Below are 14216 nucleotides of genomic sequence, written 5' to 3' on the forward strand. Positions count from 1 at the left end.
AGAAAGGGCCAGGAGCTCTGGTTCCAAGTCTCCGGTCTCCTTTTGTGGGGGGGGTGGGGGTGTACCTCGTGCCTGGGCAGGGCACTATGAAAGTCATTGTGCCCAGAGGTTATTAGGGTGAAAGTTGTACCCTTGTTGTGGGACTCATCTGGGAGATATCCTGCACAAAGGGGAGTGGCCTGAAATACCCAGAGGATGGTATCGTCTGACTCAAGCGGACAGATAGAAAAGTGACAATGTTGTCTATCATAGTAAAATGGGCCCTTGGGCTGAAGTTGGAGCTCCCGGTTTCAGCTGGCATGCAGAGAACCTGCATGTGTAACTCCAGGTCTCAGTTTTCTTACCTATAAAACAGAAGGCTGTGGCAGATCATGTTCAAGGTCAATTAGGATTGATATATCAGAATATTTGGGAGAGGAGCACTGAGAATGTACTGGTAAAACGTGATCGAGGTATCTTTAATTTCCAAAGCATTTTCACAGATACGATCTCATTAACCCTCATGACATCATTTCCCCCATGTAGGTGGGCCAGGCAATGTTACTCTCACTTAGTAAATGAGGCTCGGAGGAGGTTTTGCCTCAGGTCCCTCGATTTTTTGTGGGGGAGCCAGGATCAGCAGCTAGGCAACCCAGCCAGGCAGGGTGGATGAGAACAGAGTAGGGGGGGAGGGTGTCCGGGCCCCAGTCAGGATGGAAAACTAGGGTGAGGGTTCACTCCCAGTCTGGGTTGGAGGGATAAACACCCAAGAAAGTGGGAGACTAGGGTGTCAGTGGAGAACTTGGGGGGCAAGGGAAGAGCTACTAAGGAACACTGAGTACCTGTCATGGGTCAGGCACTCAACCTGTTTTGTCTCAGTAAAACCCTTACACCCACCCCCTGAGCTAGGTTCTCTCCACGTGGCAAATTGGAAGACAGACTCACAGACCATAGTTTGCTGGTCCAGGACCACCGAGCTAAAAAGTCGAGCCTTCTGAGCTGGAACCCAGTGACTGCGACTCCAAAGCCCTGAGTCGGTGTTCACGTGGGAAAGGTCGGTGACCGGGTGAATGAGGAGGGAGGGGCTTAGGGTCCCTTGGTGTTGGCTCGGGAGGGGTCGGATTGGGGGGTTGGGGGCCAGAGGCCGCTGGATCCGGGACTCGGGCGCCTCTGACTGAGCTCCAAAGGGTTACAGCCCTTCGCCCCCTCCTCCCGCCTCCTCCCTTCTCCTCCCCCAGGCTCTTCCTGTCCCGCAGTTGCAACACCCCAGCTGCCGCTCTCTCCCTTCCCTCCCACCTCCTCGCTCCTTTCTGCTTTAATTTTCTCCCAGTTCTCAGGACTCGGGCTCCAGCTCCGTACTTTGGGGTTGGAGATCCCGGCCCGAGACTGAGCCGTGATCCTCACCCTAGTCTCCACCTCAGCTCCCCTGCCCGCGGCCCCGGGCTGCTCTTGGGACCCGGCGGGCCCTCACACCCCGGACTCCGCCGCCGCCGCCGCCGCCGCCACCACTGCCTGAGCCCTAATGGGGGAGTAAGAGGCCACCGCTGGCCGGTCATGGGCCTCCCCACCGTGCCTGGCCTGCTGCTGCCACTGGTGAGTCCTGGGACAAGGGCCGAGTGGGCTGGGGGAGGGGGAGGGAGGAGGAGGGGTGGGGAGAAAAGGGGAGGACGCCGCCTTGCCCCAGTGGGCCATCGTCCTGGTCCCTGGCCTTGGGCCAGCGTGGCCCCACTTCAAACGCGGCCAGAAGTTCGGGTTCCTCATTCGGGCCGCCGGCCCTAGTCGGAGGCCAGGGGGACAGTGAAAGGGAACCTGAGGACAACCAAGGAAGTTTGCTGGCCTAGGAGGTGGCGGGGAATGTGGGGGCAGGTGATCCCAGATTTGTTGGGGCAGATTCCAGAGAGTAAGGAAAGGAATGGAAGAAGGGAGTCCCCATGATTCAGAGTTCTGTCCTCTGGTCAGCTGGCCAGCGGGTGTGTGTGGGGGGTGGACCCTGTGCGTCGGCAGGGGGGGTGGGCTGCGCTTGGGCCCGGGCTGAGTAAACCCTGGCAGAGGGTAGGAGTTGGATGCTAGTGAAGGGGGAAACTGAGTCTGGGAACGGCTGTGGGTTGGTGGGTAAGTTTGGGATGCTATGTGCTTTTGCCTGTGTGGAGGTGCATATTTGGGAGTAGCGTTGGAACTGGACAGGGGTAGGGCAACCCCGCAGAGTGTGTCCCCAGTGCACTCCCCGGGGCCAGGACGCCCACCTGGAGGCATTCTGCACCCCCTGCCTCTGGCTCAGCTTCTAGATGGGTGGCCTCTGTTGGACAACTAGCCTCACCTCCACCTGGTCCAGTCCTGTCCCTGTGCCCGCGCCTTCCGGCCCCCTTCCCACAGACCTAAACAACAATCTCTTGGTTTCTTCTTTTACAGCGCGGTTTGGGGAAGTTAGTAGAAAGTTGTTTTCGTCACTGGAAAATGTCCCTTTCTTGTGCCTCAGCCTCATTTCAGTGTATCCTTGATCTCCGTGCCTGTCCTGGAGTCATCCTGGGTCATACTCCAAGCGCCTCTCTCCCACCTGCTGGGGTGGATTTTCCTGGCGTGTGCTGGCTGGCTTCTCCTATGTCTCTGCCCTTCCTTAGCCTAGGTCCTCCCCACTCTCCTCTCCTCCCATCTTCTCTGGGTCTTGTCCTGCTCTCCTAAGCATTCCTATCTTTTCCATCGGTTTCCCCACGAGAGTCTCCTTTTTTGAAACTTTTTCTCTTTGGTTCCTCCCTCTCCCTCTCCTCTGTTTGGAGTCCACATTTCTAGACCCTGATCCCCCCAGTCAGCACCTCTCTCCATTTGGGCCTCACTGTTCTTCTCACTCTCCCACCTCCTCTCTCCCCAGTCACAAAGAAGTCAAGAAGTCTCTTGACTTCTCTCAAGGTTGTCCTTCTCCCAGGCTCCCTCTGCCCCCCTCTAGCTGCCTGGTCTTACTTCCGATCTCTCTTAAGGGGTAGATCACTTGGATTTAAATCCTGGCGCCCTCACTGACTAGTTGCCTGAACTTTGGGCAGGCTACAGAACCTTCCATGTCCTAGTTTCTTTATATCTAAAACCTATGTAATAAACACTACCTCCAAATGTCGTTCTGAAGATTAAGTAGATTGATACACAGTTGACCCTTGAACAACAGGGGTTTGAACAACACAGGTCCACTTATGTGCAGATTTTCCCCATTAACTACAGAACTGTAAATGTATTTTCTGTTTATGGTTTTCTTAATGACATTTTCATTTCTCTAACCTACTTTATGGTAAAAATATGGTATAAACACAGAACATACCAAATGTGTGTTTTTTGTTTTTTTTTTTTAAGATTTTATTTATTTATTCAACAGACAGAGATCACAAGTAGGCAGAGGCAGGCAAAGAGAGAGAGGAGGAAGCAGGCTCCCTGCCGAGCAGAGAGCCCGATGCGGGGCTCAATCCCAGAACCCTGAGATCATGACCCGAGCCGAAGGCAGAGGCTTTAACCCACTGAGCCACCCAGGCGCCCCCCAAATGTGTGTTAATCAATTGTTTCCGCCCTTGGTTTGGCTTCCAGTCAAAGGTAGGCTATGAGTCATTAAGTTTTGGGGGAGTCAAAAGTTATACATGGATTTTTCATTAAGGGAGGGGTGTTACCCGGTGCTCCTAACTTCTGTGTTGTTCAAGGTCAACTGTGGGTTAAGTATTCAACTTATCAAGTGCTGGGTCTGTATTAGACATTATTTTAAGTGCTGGGATGACAGCAGTGAACAAAATCTCTGTCCCCATGGAGTCTACATTCTAGTAGAGGAATAAGGTATACAAGTGGAAAGCACTTAGATTTGTCTTGTTCCGGTTAGTAGTATTGTTTGGTGGCTACTGTGTTTAGAAAACAGAAGGTAAGGGTAGTCTCAACAGATAAAGGAAAGTGCCTGGGGGCTGGGGTGGAGATGGTGAGGGACCCAAGCTCAGCCTGGAGCTGGAAGGAAACGGAAGATATGGAGGTCTGTCCGAGCTTTTCAATTGCTGGCCATTCAGTGGGCAATACTGAGCACTGGAGTTAGGCTTGTGTGGGGGGACAGTGGGGAAGAATACTGGAGAGACTGGGACAAAGTCTGTAGGATTTTGCCGTTCTCAAGGAGCTTATAGTCTGGGACCCAAGACAGCTTACAGCCAAAAAATCATTTCAGCACAGTCTAGGGGGAAAATACCCACAAAAGCATTTTGGTGTGGTGTCCTAGAACACTGATGGGGAAATGGGAGGCACAACCACAGAAGGGAATGTGCATCACCCAGCTGTCTCCACTCTGGCCCAGCTGTCTCCACTCTGGTGATGCTCCAGGAGCACCTTCTGCCTAGACTGCTGTCTCTGACCCAGCAGAGAATGGGGCGCATGAGCAGTGGTGCTCCCTAACTCTTTGTTGCATGAATCAAGGAACAGGCATGGGTCAGATGGAATGAGGAAGGGAAAACCTCACAGAAAAGTGGTTTTGGGGCTGAGATTTGAAGTCAGTGGCTGGCAGGGTGACTGGAAAGAAGGGAGACTGGTTTGGGGAGAGAGGGGGAAGGGAGAGGTGGGATTTTGTGTTGGGAGTAGGTAGGGGTGGAAGGACCCCTTGGCTGGAGTGGAAGGAGCAGGTTGAGGAACAAGAAGAAATGAGAATGAGAAAATTGGAGGGATTGGGGGAGGAAATGAAGAGAGAATCTTGAATGGGGTCCTAGGTAGAGGAATCCATTCATTCATTCATTCATTCTTTCATTCATTCAGAAACAGTTCTCTGAGGGCCCATGGCTTCTGAGAATGTTCAGAATAGCAGCAACGGACCCCTGCAAGTGCTCATTCAGGGAAGGAGGGACCTGTGGACATGATGTTCCAGGTCAGGCTCTGGAGAAGTACAAGCTGAAGCGTGAACACAGACGAGTGTGTAGGATGGATCGGAGCAGTCAGCGGGAAGACAGTTGCAATAATCCAAGTGTGAGGCAACCTGTGGGTATGGCAGGACTGAGAGATCACAGAAGGAGGACTGGCAAGATGAACCGGCAGACCCAATGGATTGGGACTGGGTGGGGAGGTGTGGTGGGCAGGGCGCTCGAGGAGAGAAGGGCCGCAGAGCTTTCGGCACTGGTGCTGAGAAGTATGTTGTGTGACATTTCTAGCCCAGGAGATGGTTCCATTGAGTATGGGGCTCCTTAAGGGTTCGGGAATAGCCAGATGAAGTATGCAACTAACAGGCTAGAGCGGGGCTTCTCAAACCCTTTTCTGCCTTCCTATCGTTTGTATGGGCTGCCTTCAGTCACCAGTGATGCTTAGGAGAGGAGCACTTGTCGGACTCTCGGGTGGGGGAGTGTGTGGGTGGGTGCGCATGTGTGTGGGAAGGACGGGGCATGGTTTGAAAACTCTCCCCCGGAGGCAGGTCTGTTCTTACAAGGGGCACTGACTCTCTCCTTCCCTCTCTGGGAAGCAGTGGCTTCAGCTGGAGGGGAGCACAGGTGAGTTGTTAGACTGGCCAACCCATCATTATTTACTTTGCTCCTGTCATTTTGGGAGCTGAGGAGATACCCAGGAGGATAAGATGCTATCTCTGACCACACTCTCTCTCTGATCGCTCATCTCATAGAGTTTATGGTCTGTTGGGGAGATCATATCGACTCCCCAGGATAATTATAACAAGAGCCAAAAGTAGATATTGTTAATCCGCGGTATTGAAGATCAGAGGGAGCTGAGCATCTAATGAGCTTGAGCGGGGGAAGTGGGATTAATGGGGGCTTCAGGGGAAGGAGGTGGGATTGCAACTGAGCTCTTGGAGGAGAAGCTGTCATAAAACTCCCCAGAAATTTTGACATTCCAAGAACAAACGCATTTTAATTTAATGAACAAATTAATGCAGGGGAAGGGCCCAGCTAAGGTCCAGAGGTGCTGGGCCAGGGTTAGACCACAGGGTCCCTCACGTTCTCTGGGTTTCTCCTGGGGCTTCTCCGCCCCCTTTGCAGCCCCAGCACAGGAAGTCACACTTTAAAGTCTCCCCAGGCGGAAGTTGTGGGGGAGTCAGAGGGGTGCTGGGCCACCCCCTCAACTGACTCTCCACAGGCACCTCCCAGCTTCCTGCCTTTCCCCTGCTCCTGGTGACAGGTGCAGGCTGGCTAGGGTCTTGGGGCTCAGAGCTTGCTTACCTCCTAATTTAGCTGCAGGGTACAGCGACTGAGGACCTGCTCCTTGAAGCCAGCCCATGCCTGAGGCCCTGGCTACTAGGGGTCAGAGAGGGCTGGCTGGGGTATTGTGGAGGCTACAGAGACCTGGGAAATAGGGCTGGCCCTCTTCCATCTCTTCTCATCTGCTTCCTCAGTCCTGGACGTGGGTGTTCAGGGTTCTGGAATGTTTCCTCAGCTGCCAGTGGACTTCTGGGGCAGGGGAGAGGGCTGTGGAGACTCAGAACTGGCCTTATTTCCTAAGGGTTGTTTGGGGACCCCAGGGAAGTCCCCAACCCCAACCCGACTGGCCAGAACCAGCCAGGCTGTGGGAATGCAGTGAACCCCGGGTGGGAGGGCAGCCTTGCTTGGTTTGCTTTCTTTTGGAGCTGGGGAGTGTCAGGGGTCTCCTGTGAGAACCCAGGGAACGGGCCTGTCGGTTGGGGACTGGTGGAATGGGGAGGAGGAGCCAGGCGGGGCCCTGGTCTAAAGGAAGGATGCTGAGGGGCGGGAAGGAGCTGAGAGGCCCCTCAGGGAGGGGTGGGTAGTGACCCCGATGGGAGGAAGCCAGGGGTTGAGGAGACTTCCCTTTGGGATGGAATGGGAGAGGGAGCCATTTCCCGAAATACGTGGCCCAAGTGGGACAGGGGTCCTTTGCCTGGCTCTTTTGAGAGGGAGAGGGAGGGGGAGGAAGTGTACTCTGAGTGGGGATTGGAGGGAGAGCCTGGCCCACAGGATGAAGGGCTCACATGGGGTCTTAATGGCTGGCCAGTCCCTCCGTCTTTGTGCTGACTCATGACCCTTGAGGAGCTGGGGAAGCTGCTCTTCTCTCTCCCTTCCCCTAGATGCCCTCCCTCCCTGGCCTGAGTCACTGGGCGGAGCTGCTGGGAAAAGATTTCCCTTTCCCGGATCTGACTTAACCCCCAAAGTGCTGGAGAGGGAAGGAGACACTAGGCTTCACAAAGCCTAATGTCTCCCTCCCTCGCTCCCATTCCTGGGAAGCTTATACCTGACATGCCAGTGGTCCCCGAAAAGCTCCCCACCAAGGCTGTCCCAGAACTGGAGCCCCTAGTTTTTCTCCCTGACTCTGTCTCTGCTGCTTGGCTGTGCTTCTCGGGGTGGAGGGGTGGGCGGGCTCCCATGGAATTTTAAGTGCCAGTAACCTTAGGCGCTGAGAGCTCTTCTTCAGGGAAAGGAACCACACTTTCAGGATTGGGATCTTCCCATAACCACCCCAAACTCTTCCTGTTGCCCTGAATGCCCCAATCTTGTTCAGGGGAGATGACAGTTCCGGAGTGGGCCAAGGAGGGTGCTGCCCTCGCCACAGCCCTTGCTGCCGTGCTGCACAGGGTGGTTTCTGTTCTTGGCTGAGCCTCCAGCTTCCAGGCTGCAGCGTCCCCCAGAGGGTGCCTCAGAGCATGACCTCCCTACCTGCCTACCTGCCTGCCCGCCCAGGCGGTGGGCTGCCGTGCCCTCCTATCCCAGATGGGGGTTTCCATGATCTGATTATTAGCCTGTTGCTTCCCAGTGTTTAACACAGTTTGAGGACATCCTCTTATCTTGACATAAAGTATGTATACAGAGGGAAAAACAAATTCAGGCCCAGGGAGAGTCAGAAAGAGGCTGACCGGAGATCAAGGGACAAAGTCTGGGTTGGAGCTCGACCCCCACTCCTGGCTTTGCTGTCCCTGGCTCTGAGGCCAGAACAGAGCCGGTGATTCGGTTGCCGTGCGCTCGCGTGAGACTGTGAACACGCCTCCCAGAATGCCCTGGTGTGCAGAGGGCTTCAGGACTCCCACATCCACCCTCAGCTCTAGACTTGCTGGTCCTTTGAGCCTGACCACCCGCTTCTGGCCAGCTCCAGCTGCGAGGAACCTACATGCCTTTGTCCTCTCCTAAACTTCATCAGTTACCTACCTCATTCCCAACCCAGAACTTTCCCTTTTACTCCCCTCCCCATTTGCCCTGGCTAGCCTGGGGCCTCTGCAGATTTAGTGGTGGAAGGGGATATGGCCTAGAGGCCCAGGGCAAAATCCTAAGTGAGGTTCTTTTTTCTTTTTTTTAAAGATTTTTAAAATTTATTTGACAGAGAGAGGTTACAAATAGGCAGAGGGGCAGGCAAAGAGAGAGAGGGGAAGCAGGCTCCCTGCTGAGCAGAGAGCCTGATGCGGGCCTTGATCTCAGGACCCAGAGATCATGACCTGAGCCGAAGGCAGAGGCTTAACCCACTGAGCCACCCAGGCACCCTCCTAAGTGAGGTTCTGATAGAGATGTATAAAGAAATTCTTCCTTTTGCTTCTGCCCACTCCCCAGGAATGGTGCCCACAGAAACCTCACTTACTTCCACGCCAATCTGATTTTATAAAAAACATTTTTGCCAATAGAACACAATCCAGGAATGTGCACAGATCCTACCTAACTGTTCACCTTTGTGAATGTTCATAAGGCGAATACACTGTGATCATAGCATCCTGATGGAGAAACGTCACCCCAATTCTTAAGGCTCCTTGTTGGAAGGAAGGGCCATAACTGAAGTCACTTGCTAGTTCCCAATCAAAACAACAACAACAACCACCCCCCCCCCTTCCTTAAACACCTGCCCTGTGTCCAGCACTATTAGCTGCTATGGAAAAAGAAGGATAAAATAGAGCTCAGGCCTGGGGTCCACTAGCCTTGACCTGGAAGGACAAAAATTAGTCCACAGAACAACGAGGGAAGAATTAAGCACTGGATCACATGGGGCCACCTGTCTGAGCTTAGAGGAAGAACATGGAGTGAGCAGGAGTGGCCTAGGGAGAATGTTCCACTGAGAAAGGACTTGTGCTGGGAAGGCTTTGACTTGCTACCTCCAAGGCTCCCATCCACCCTCTCCTGATGGGATCTCCTCTGTCTGACTGTTCCCCAGGTGCTCTTGGCTCTGTTGGTGGAAATATACCCCTTAAGGGTTATGGCACTGGTCCCTCACGTCAGGAACCGGGAGAAGAGAGCTATTCTGTGTCCCCAAGGAAAATATATTCACCCTCAAGATAATTCCATTTGCTGTACGAAGTGCCACAAAGGTAGGAGAAAGTGGTAACAGCGAACCTGCTCAGTAATGGGGTCCTGCTTCTTCCTTTGCCTTTTCCAGAGGTTCTAGAACCTGGAACCTTACCTCCAGTCTCCTGACTTTGCTGCCTCTCCTGGGCTGGGATTTTGTCCCTTCTTTCCTCTCTTAGACACTTGGGGTGGGGGTGGGGGATCCTGGCTGTTTTCTATAGCAGGGGTTCCTTCCTTGAGCTCTCGCTGTTACCTAACCCTGCTACTCCATCACAGGGACCTACCTGTACAAGGACTGTCCCGGCCTGGGGCTGGACACAGACTGCAGGGAATGTGAAAATGGCACCTTTACAGCTTCGGAGAACCACCTCACACAGTGCCTCAGTTGCTCCAAATGCCGAAAAGGTGAGTCTTAGGAGGCAGCAAGGGCTCTGAACAGAGTGTCAGGTAGCTAGGTTAGAGCAGTGCCTACGCCTGTGTGCGAGGGCAGACATCTCTGCTCGTGGGTGTGGGCGGGAATGCTTGTGCATGGGTGAGTGCATGGGTGGGGATGTACAGAGAAAGACTCACACTGCTGTGGGGCAGGGGCTCACACTCCATCTCCTCCCCTCTCCAGAAATGAACCAGGTGGAGATTTCTCCTTGCACTGTGTCCCAGGACACTGTGTGCGGCTGCCGGGAGAACCAGTACCGGCGTTATTGGAGTGCAACCCTTTTCGAGTGCATGAACTGCAGCCTCTGTCTCAATGGCACAGTGCACATCTCCTGTGAGCATGGCTCTCCCAACCCCAGTCTCCCCCCTGCCTCAGGGTGGCCCCGGCTCAGGCTCAGGAGGAAGCTCTCTACCTCTGTGCCGCCCCCTCCACACAACACTTTCATTCCTTCCCACTCCCGAAGTCTGTGGGACCACCTACACTCTGGCCATCTACCCCCCTGCCCCTTCTGGTTTTCCCTGTGATCCTTGGGGTTGCAGGGGGGCCCTCCCCTAGCTATGCTGCATCTCCCCCTACAGGCACAGAGAAACAGAACACTGTGTGCACCTGTCACGCGGGTTTCTTTCTAAGAGTCAATGAATGCATACCTTGTGTTCAGTAAGTATCTCTGTCAGCTGCTGGGCACTGGATTGGGTGGGGAGGGGGTTTGGGGTGCGATGGGGTGGCTGCAGGTGAGAGCCAGCAGCAGGGCAAGGGAGACACCCCAAGATGCTCTGGCTCTTACTGGCTGTTTGAGTGGCTGTCACTTCGTGTCAGTACACCAGACAGTCCTTCCTGCTACTCCTTCTCCCCACCCCCTGGGGACTTGCTTCTAAAATCTGAAGGAGTCTTTGGGAATGGAGGCTCATACTTCACAGACTTGCAGTTCTTTTAATTCAGACATTTGGATTTTGGGGTGACAGGATCTACTACAGTTCATTGATTCTAGGACGTGCATTTTCACATCTCTGAAATCAGGCTTCATCTAATAATTGAGAGGTATCATGGTTTAACTGGCAGCTCTGTGTGTGTGTGTGTGTGTGGGTGGGTGGGTGTAGTAAGTGATGGTGCTTCTTATCACTGATGGCAACTTTGCTGCAATATGGTATTTCTTCCCCAGTCTCTGTTCAGGCCTCCTTACCTCTTTTGGCTCCACGGAGCCTAGTCTTACACATTTGCTTGCAAAGAAGGAACTCAGGGTTCTAAAGTTCAGTTGATCTGGGTTTAAATATCAGTCAAGCCACTTAGGGTGTTTGACCTTGGGCAAGTTACTTAACATCTCGGGGTTTTAGTTTTCTTACCTTCACAGTAAGGCTGATGACATTCACTTGGACGGTTGTAGAGCTACAAAGTGTCTGACACTGAACTATTTGTTTTCTTTCTTTCTTTTTTTTTTTGAAGATCTTATTTATCCATTTGACAGAGATCACAAGTAGGCAGAGAGGCAGGCAGAGGCAGGGTGGGAAGCAGGTTCCCTGCTGAGCAGAGAGCCCAATGCGGGGCTCGATCCTGGTACCCTGGGATCATGACCTGAGCTGAAGGCAGAGACTTTAACTCACTGAGCCACCCAGGCACCCCTTGTTTTGTTTTCCTACTGAGTCTGCTTTGCTGCTTCAGAGAGCTTTCACACTCATTCCATGAGGTTCTCACCATGAGCTTGTGAGGTGGGTAAAAGTGCCTCTTCCTGCTTTCAGATTCCTGCTGAGAATTCACCTTCCCCTGAACTCCTTTTAGTCCTCCATGAAGTTCTTATCACTCCATGCTCCCAACAGGGAAAGATATGCTTGTTCGAGAGTACTCTCTGGCTGCCCCCAACAATATGTATTTCAAAACTTTTCACATGCATGCTTGATCCCTCTCCCAAAGTCAGGGATTGTTTATCTCAAGAAAAAGCTCTCCAGTCTCTCTTTACCAGGGGATTCTCATCATTCTCATGGGATTCAGTTGCTGTTACCATTTACTGAGCACTTACTATATGTCAGGCATACAGATCTCACTTAATTCCTCAATTCTGGCAGGTGGGCAAGAGCCTTATTTTACAGATGAACAAACTGAAGCTTACTGGTTAAATGGCTTGCTTGGAGACACGCTGCTAGCTAATGAATAGGCTGCAATTCATAACCCACCTCTCACTGCTTTTAACTTTTTTCTACACAGCCTCTTGGAGATCAGTTCTAAAATTTAATGATTTTGTGATTAATTGGGTTTCATTCCTCTCCATCAGGAACAGTTTAATTTCCCAGCAGAGGTTTCATTTTCCATTATATCAAGAGAGAGCTAAAATAATCATAAAGCAAAGGATTTGCAACACTGGAGTTTTTTGTCCCGTGTCATTCCCCCCCCCCTTCTTCCTCTTATGGGAGGAACCCTATTTACCTGTGCTATCTCTTCTTTTAGCTGTAAGGAAAACACAGAGTGCAAAAAGTTGTGTCTACTCCCTGTGGAAAAGGTTACGGTCCCTCAGGACCCAGGTGAGGACAGATCACCCTGTTCCCATGCTCACCTGCCCTGTCCTAATCCTTGATCTTCCACCCACCCAGCCAGCCCTGCTGCCTCCTGTTGCCCCCTCCTCTGACCACAGCCTGCCTTGTCTCCAGGTACCACAGTGCTGTTGCCCCTGGTGATCTTCTTTGGCATTTGTGTTTTATCCTTCTCCATTGTTTTAATGTGCCGCTACCAACGGAAGATGCCCAGGTTCTTCTCCACTGGTGAGTGAGTGGGGCCTTTGGGAGGGGAAAGCATGCTGGCAGGGATGTGGGAGGAGGGTGAATGGGCAAGATGGACCAACCTGGAGGGGTATGAGGAGTGTCCCCTTAGTTTGCTGCTGAGAACCTTGTCGGCAGGAGACAGCTCGGATGGCTTGTGAAAGGTCAAATTGCATCAATAGTTCTCTTGTCCCTGGGGCCACTTTAGCCCTGAAGCATGTCACCACAAGTCCCCACGGCCAGGGCTGAGAGAGGAAGTGAAATTTGTGACGCTTTGTTTCTTTTTTCTCAGTTTGTGGGAAATCGACACCTACAAAGGAGGTAAGATGAAACTAGGAACCTACCCCCAACCTTCCCTGATTTTCCATAATAATCCTGTGGTACCCAAATGAACCCCAACTCCCTCTAATCCCAGCCCCCTTCAAGAGTAAAGAAGGTTAGGGCTGTTTTCCCTCTCCTTTGCTAATGCTGTGCCTTCTCTATTTTAGGGGGAGCCTGAGACCCTGGCCTCGGTTCCAGGTTTCAGTCCCACCACGAGCTTCAGTCCCACCACGGGCTTCAGTCCCATCCCGGGCTTCAGTCCCATCCCCAACCCCACCTTCACCCCCAGGTCCGTCTTCACCCCACGTGACTGGTCTAAGTTAAGGGCTCCGTCAGACTCTGGAGAGATGGCCCCACCCTACCAGGAGGCTGGCCCCATCCTCTCCGCGGCTCCGGCCTCCACCCCCATTCCCACCCCAGTTCAGAAGTGGGAGGACAGAACCCACCACATTCAGCGCGCAGAAGGTGAGTTCCCTGCCGCAGCAGGCGGGGCTCCTAGAGTGCGCGTGCGCGTAGGGGGGGGGCGGAGGCGGGGCAGGAGGCGGGCCGGGCGGCCGCTGGCGCCGGCTTGTGGGAGGCTCACCGCCTGCTTCCCCGCAGCCGACCCCGCGGACCCGGCGACGCTGTATGCCGTGGTGGACGGCGTGCCCCCGTCGCGCTGGAAGGAGTTTGTGCGCCGGCTGGGGCTGAGCGAGCACGAGATCGAGCGGCTGGAGCTGCAGAACGGGTGCTGCCTGCGGGAGGCCCACTACAGCATGCTGGCGGCCTGGCGGCGGCGCACGCCGCGGCGCGAGGCCACGCTGGAGCTGCTGGGCCGCGTGCTCCGCGACATGGACCTGCTGGGCTGCCTGGAGGACATCGAGGAGGCGCTGCGTGCCCCACCCTCTCTCTCGCCGGCGCCCCGCCTCCTGCGGTGAGGCCACGCCCCTCCCCGGGAGGGGCCTGCCCTTAGGACCGCCGCCCCCTCGTGGGGGGCTGGAAGGACAGTGCTGGATGCCCTTCGGACCCTTTTTGTGGACGAGGGCCTTGGAAGGGCCCGCATGGCTGTCAGCCACCTACTTGGTGCTACTCTCCAAGTGTACATAGATTTTCTCAGCTGCCGGAGCACTGCCAGGGGCTCAGCCTTGTGTGTGAGACAGGTGTGTGTTTGTGTGTGTGTGTGTGTGATCCTGAGAGAGGCTGAGTGTGCCAGGAGCCCAAGCTTGTGGCTGCAGAGATGGGGTGCCTCGCCTCACCGCCTATTTTGGGTTTGAAGAACCAAGCAAGGCAGCTAAGGGGCCTCTGGTTGGTCCCTGGGCCTTTTTCTCAGTAGATAAGCAATCTTTGTATCAGTTATGTTACACTAATAGAAACTGGGCACCCCTCTGCCCCCTGCCTGCACAAGCAAAGAGTGAGCTGACCGTCCGAAGGCAGGCGTGAGCACAGCGCACAGAACAATAGGGCTGCCAGCTGGAGCTGTGGACTTTTGTAAATACACTAAAACTCTGGAATTAAAGCTCTGCTCCTGGAGGGGATAGTCCTTCTGAGTGG

The 14216-nt window shown here is 53.8% G+C and overlaps 1 protein-coding gene across 1 annotated transcript; it reads left to right on the forward strand.

Annotated features, from left to right (window-relative positions):
• The first annotated feature begins 1088 nt into the window (after positions 1-1088).
• Positions 1089-14195, forward strand: TNFRSF1A (TNF receptor superfamily member 1A). Its single transcript, XM_044229121.1, has 10 exons — positions 1089-1572; positions 9058-9211; positions 9465-9593; positions 9805-9954; positions 10200-10278; positions 12058-12131; positions 12258-12368; positions 12658-12686; positions 12854-13151; positions 13287-14195. Exons 1-10 carry the CDS (start codon positions 1534-1536, stop codon positions 13601-13603), a joined length of 1380 nt encoding a protein of 459 aa, XP_044085056.1. The 5' UTR covers positions 1089-1533; the 3' UTR covers positions 13604-14195.
• The last annotated feature ends 21 nt before the right edge of the window (positions 14196-14216 follow it).

The sequence above is a fragment of the Neovison vison genome, chromosome 12, assembly GCF_020171115.1.
Source record: "Neovison vison isolate M4711 chromosome 12, ASM_NN_V1, whole genome shotgun sequence".
NCBI lineage: Eukaryota > Metazoa > Chordata > Mammalia > Carnivora > Mustelidae > Neogale > Neogale vison.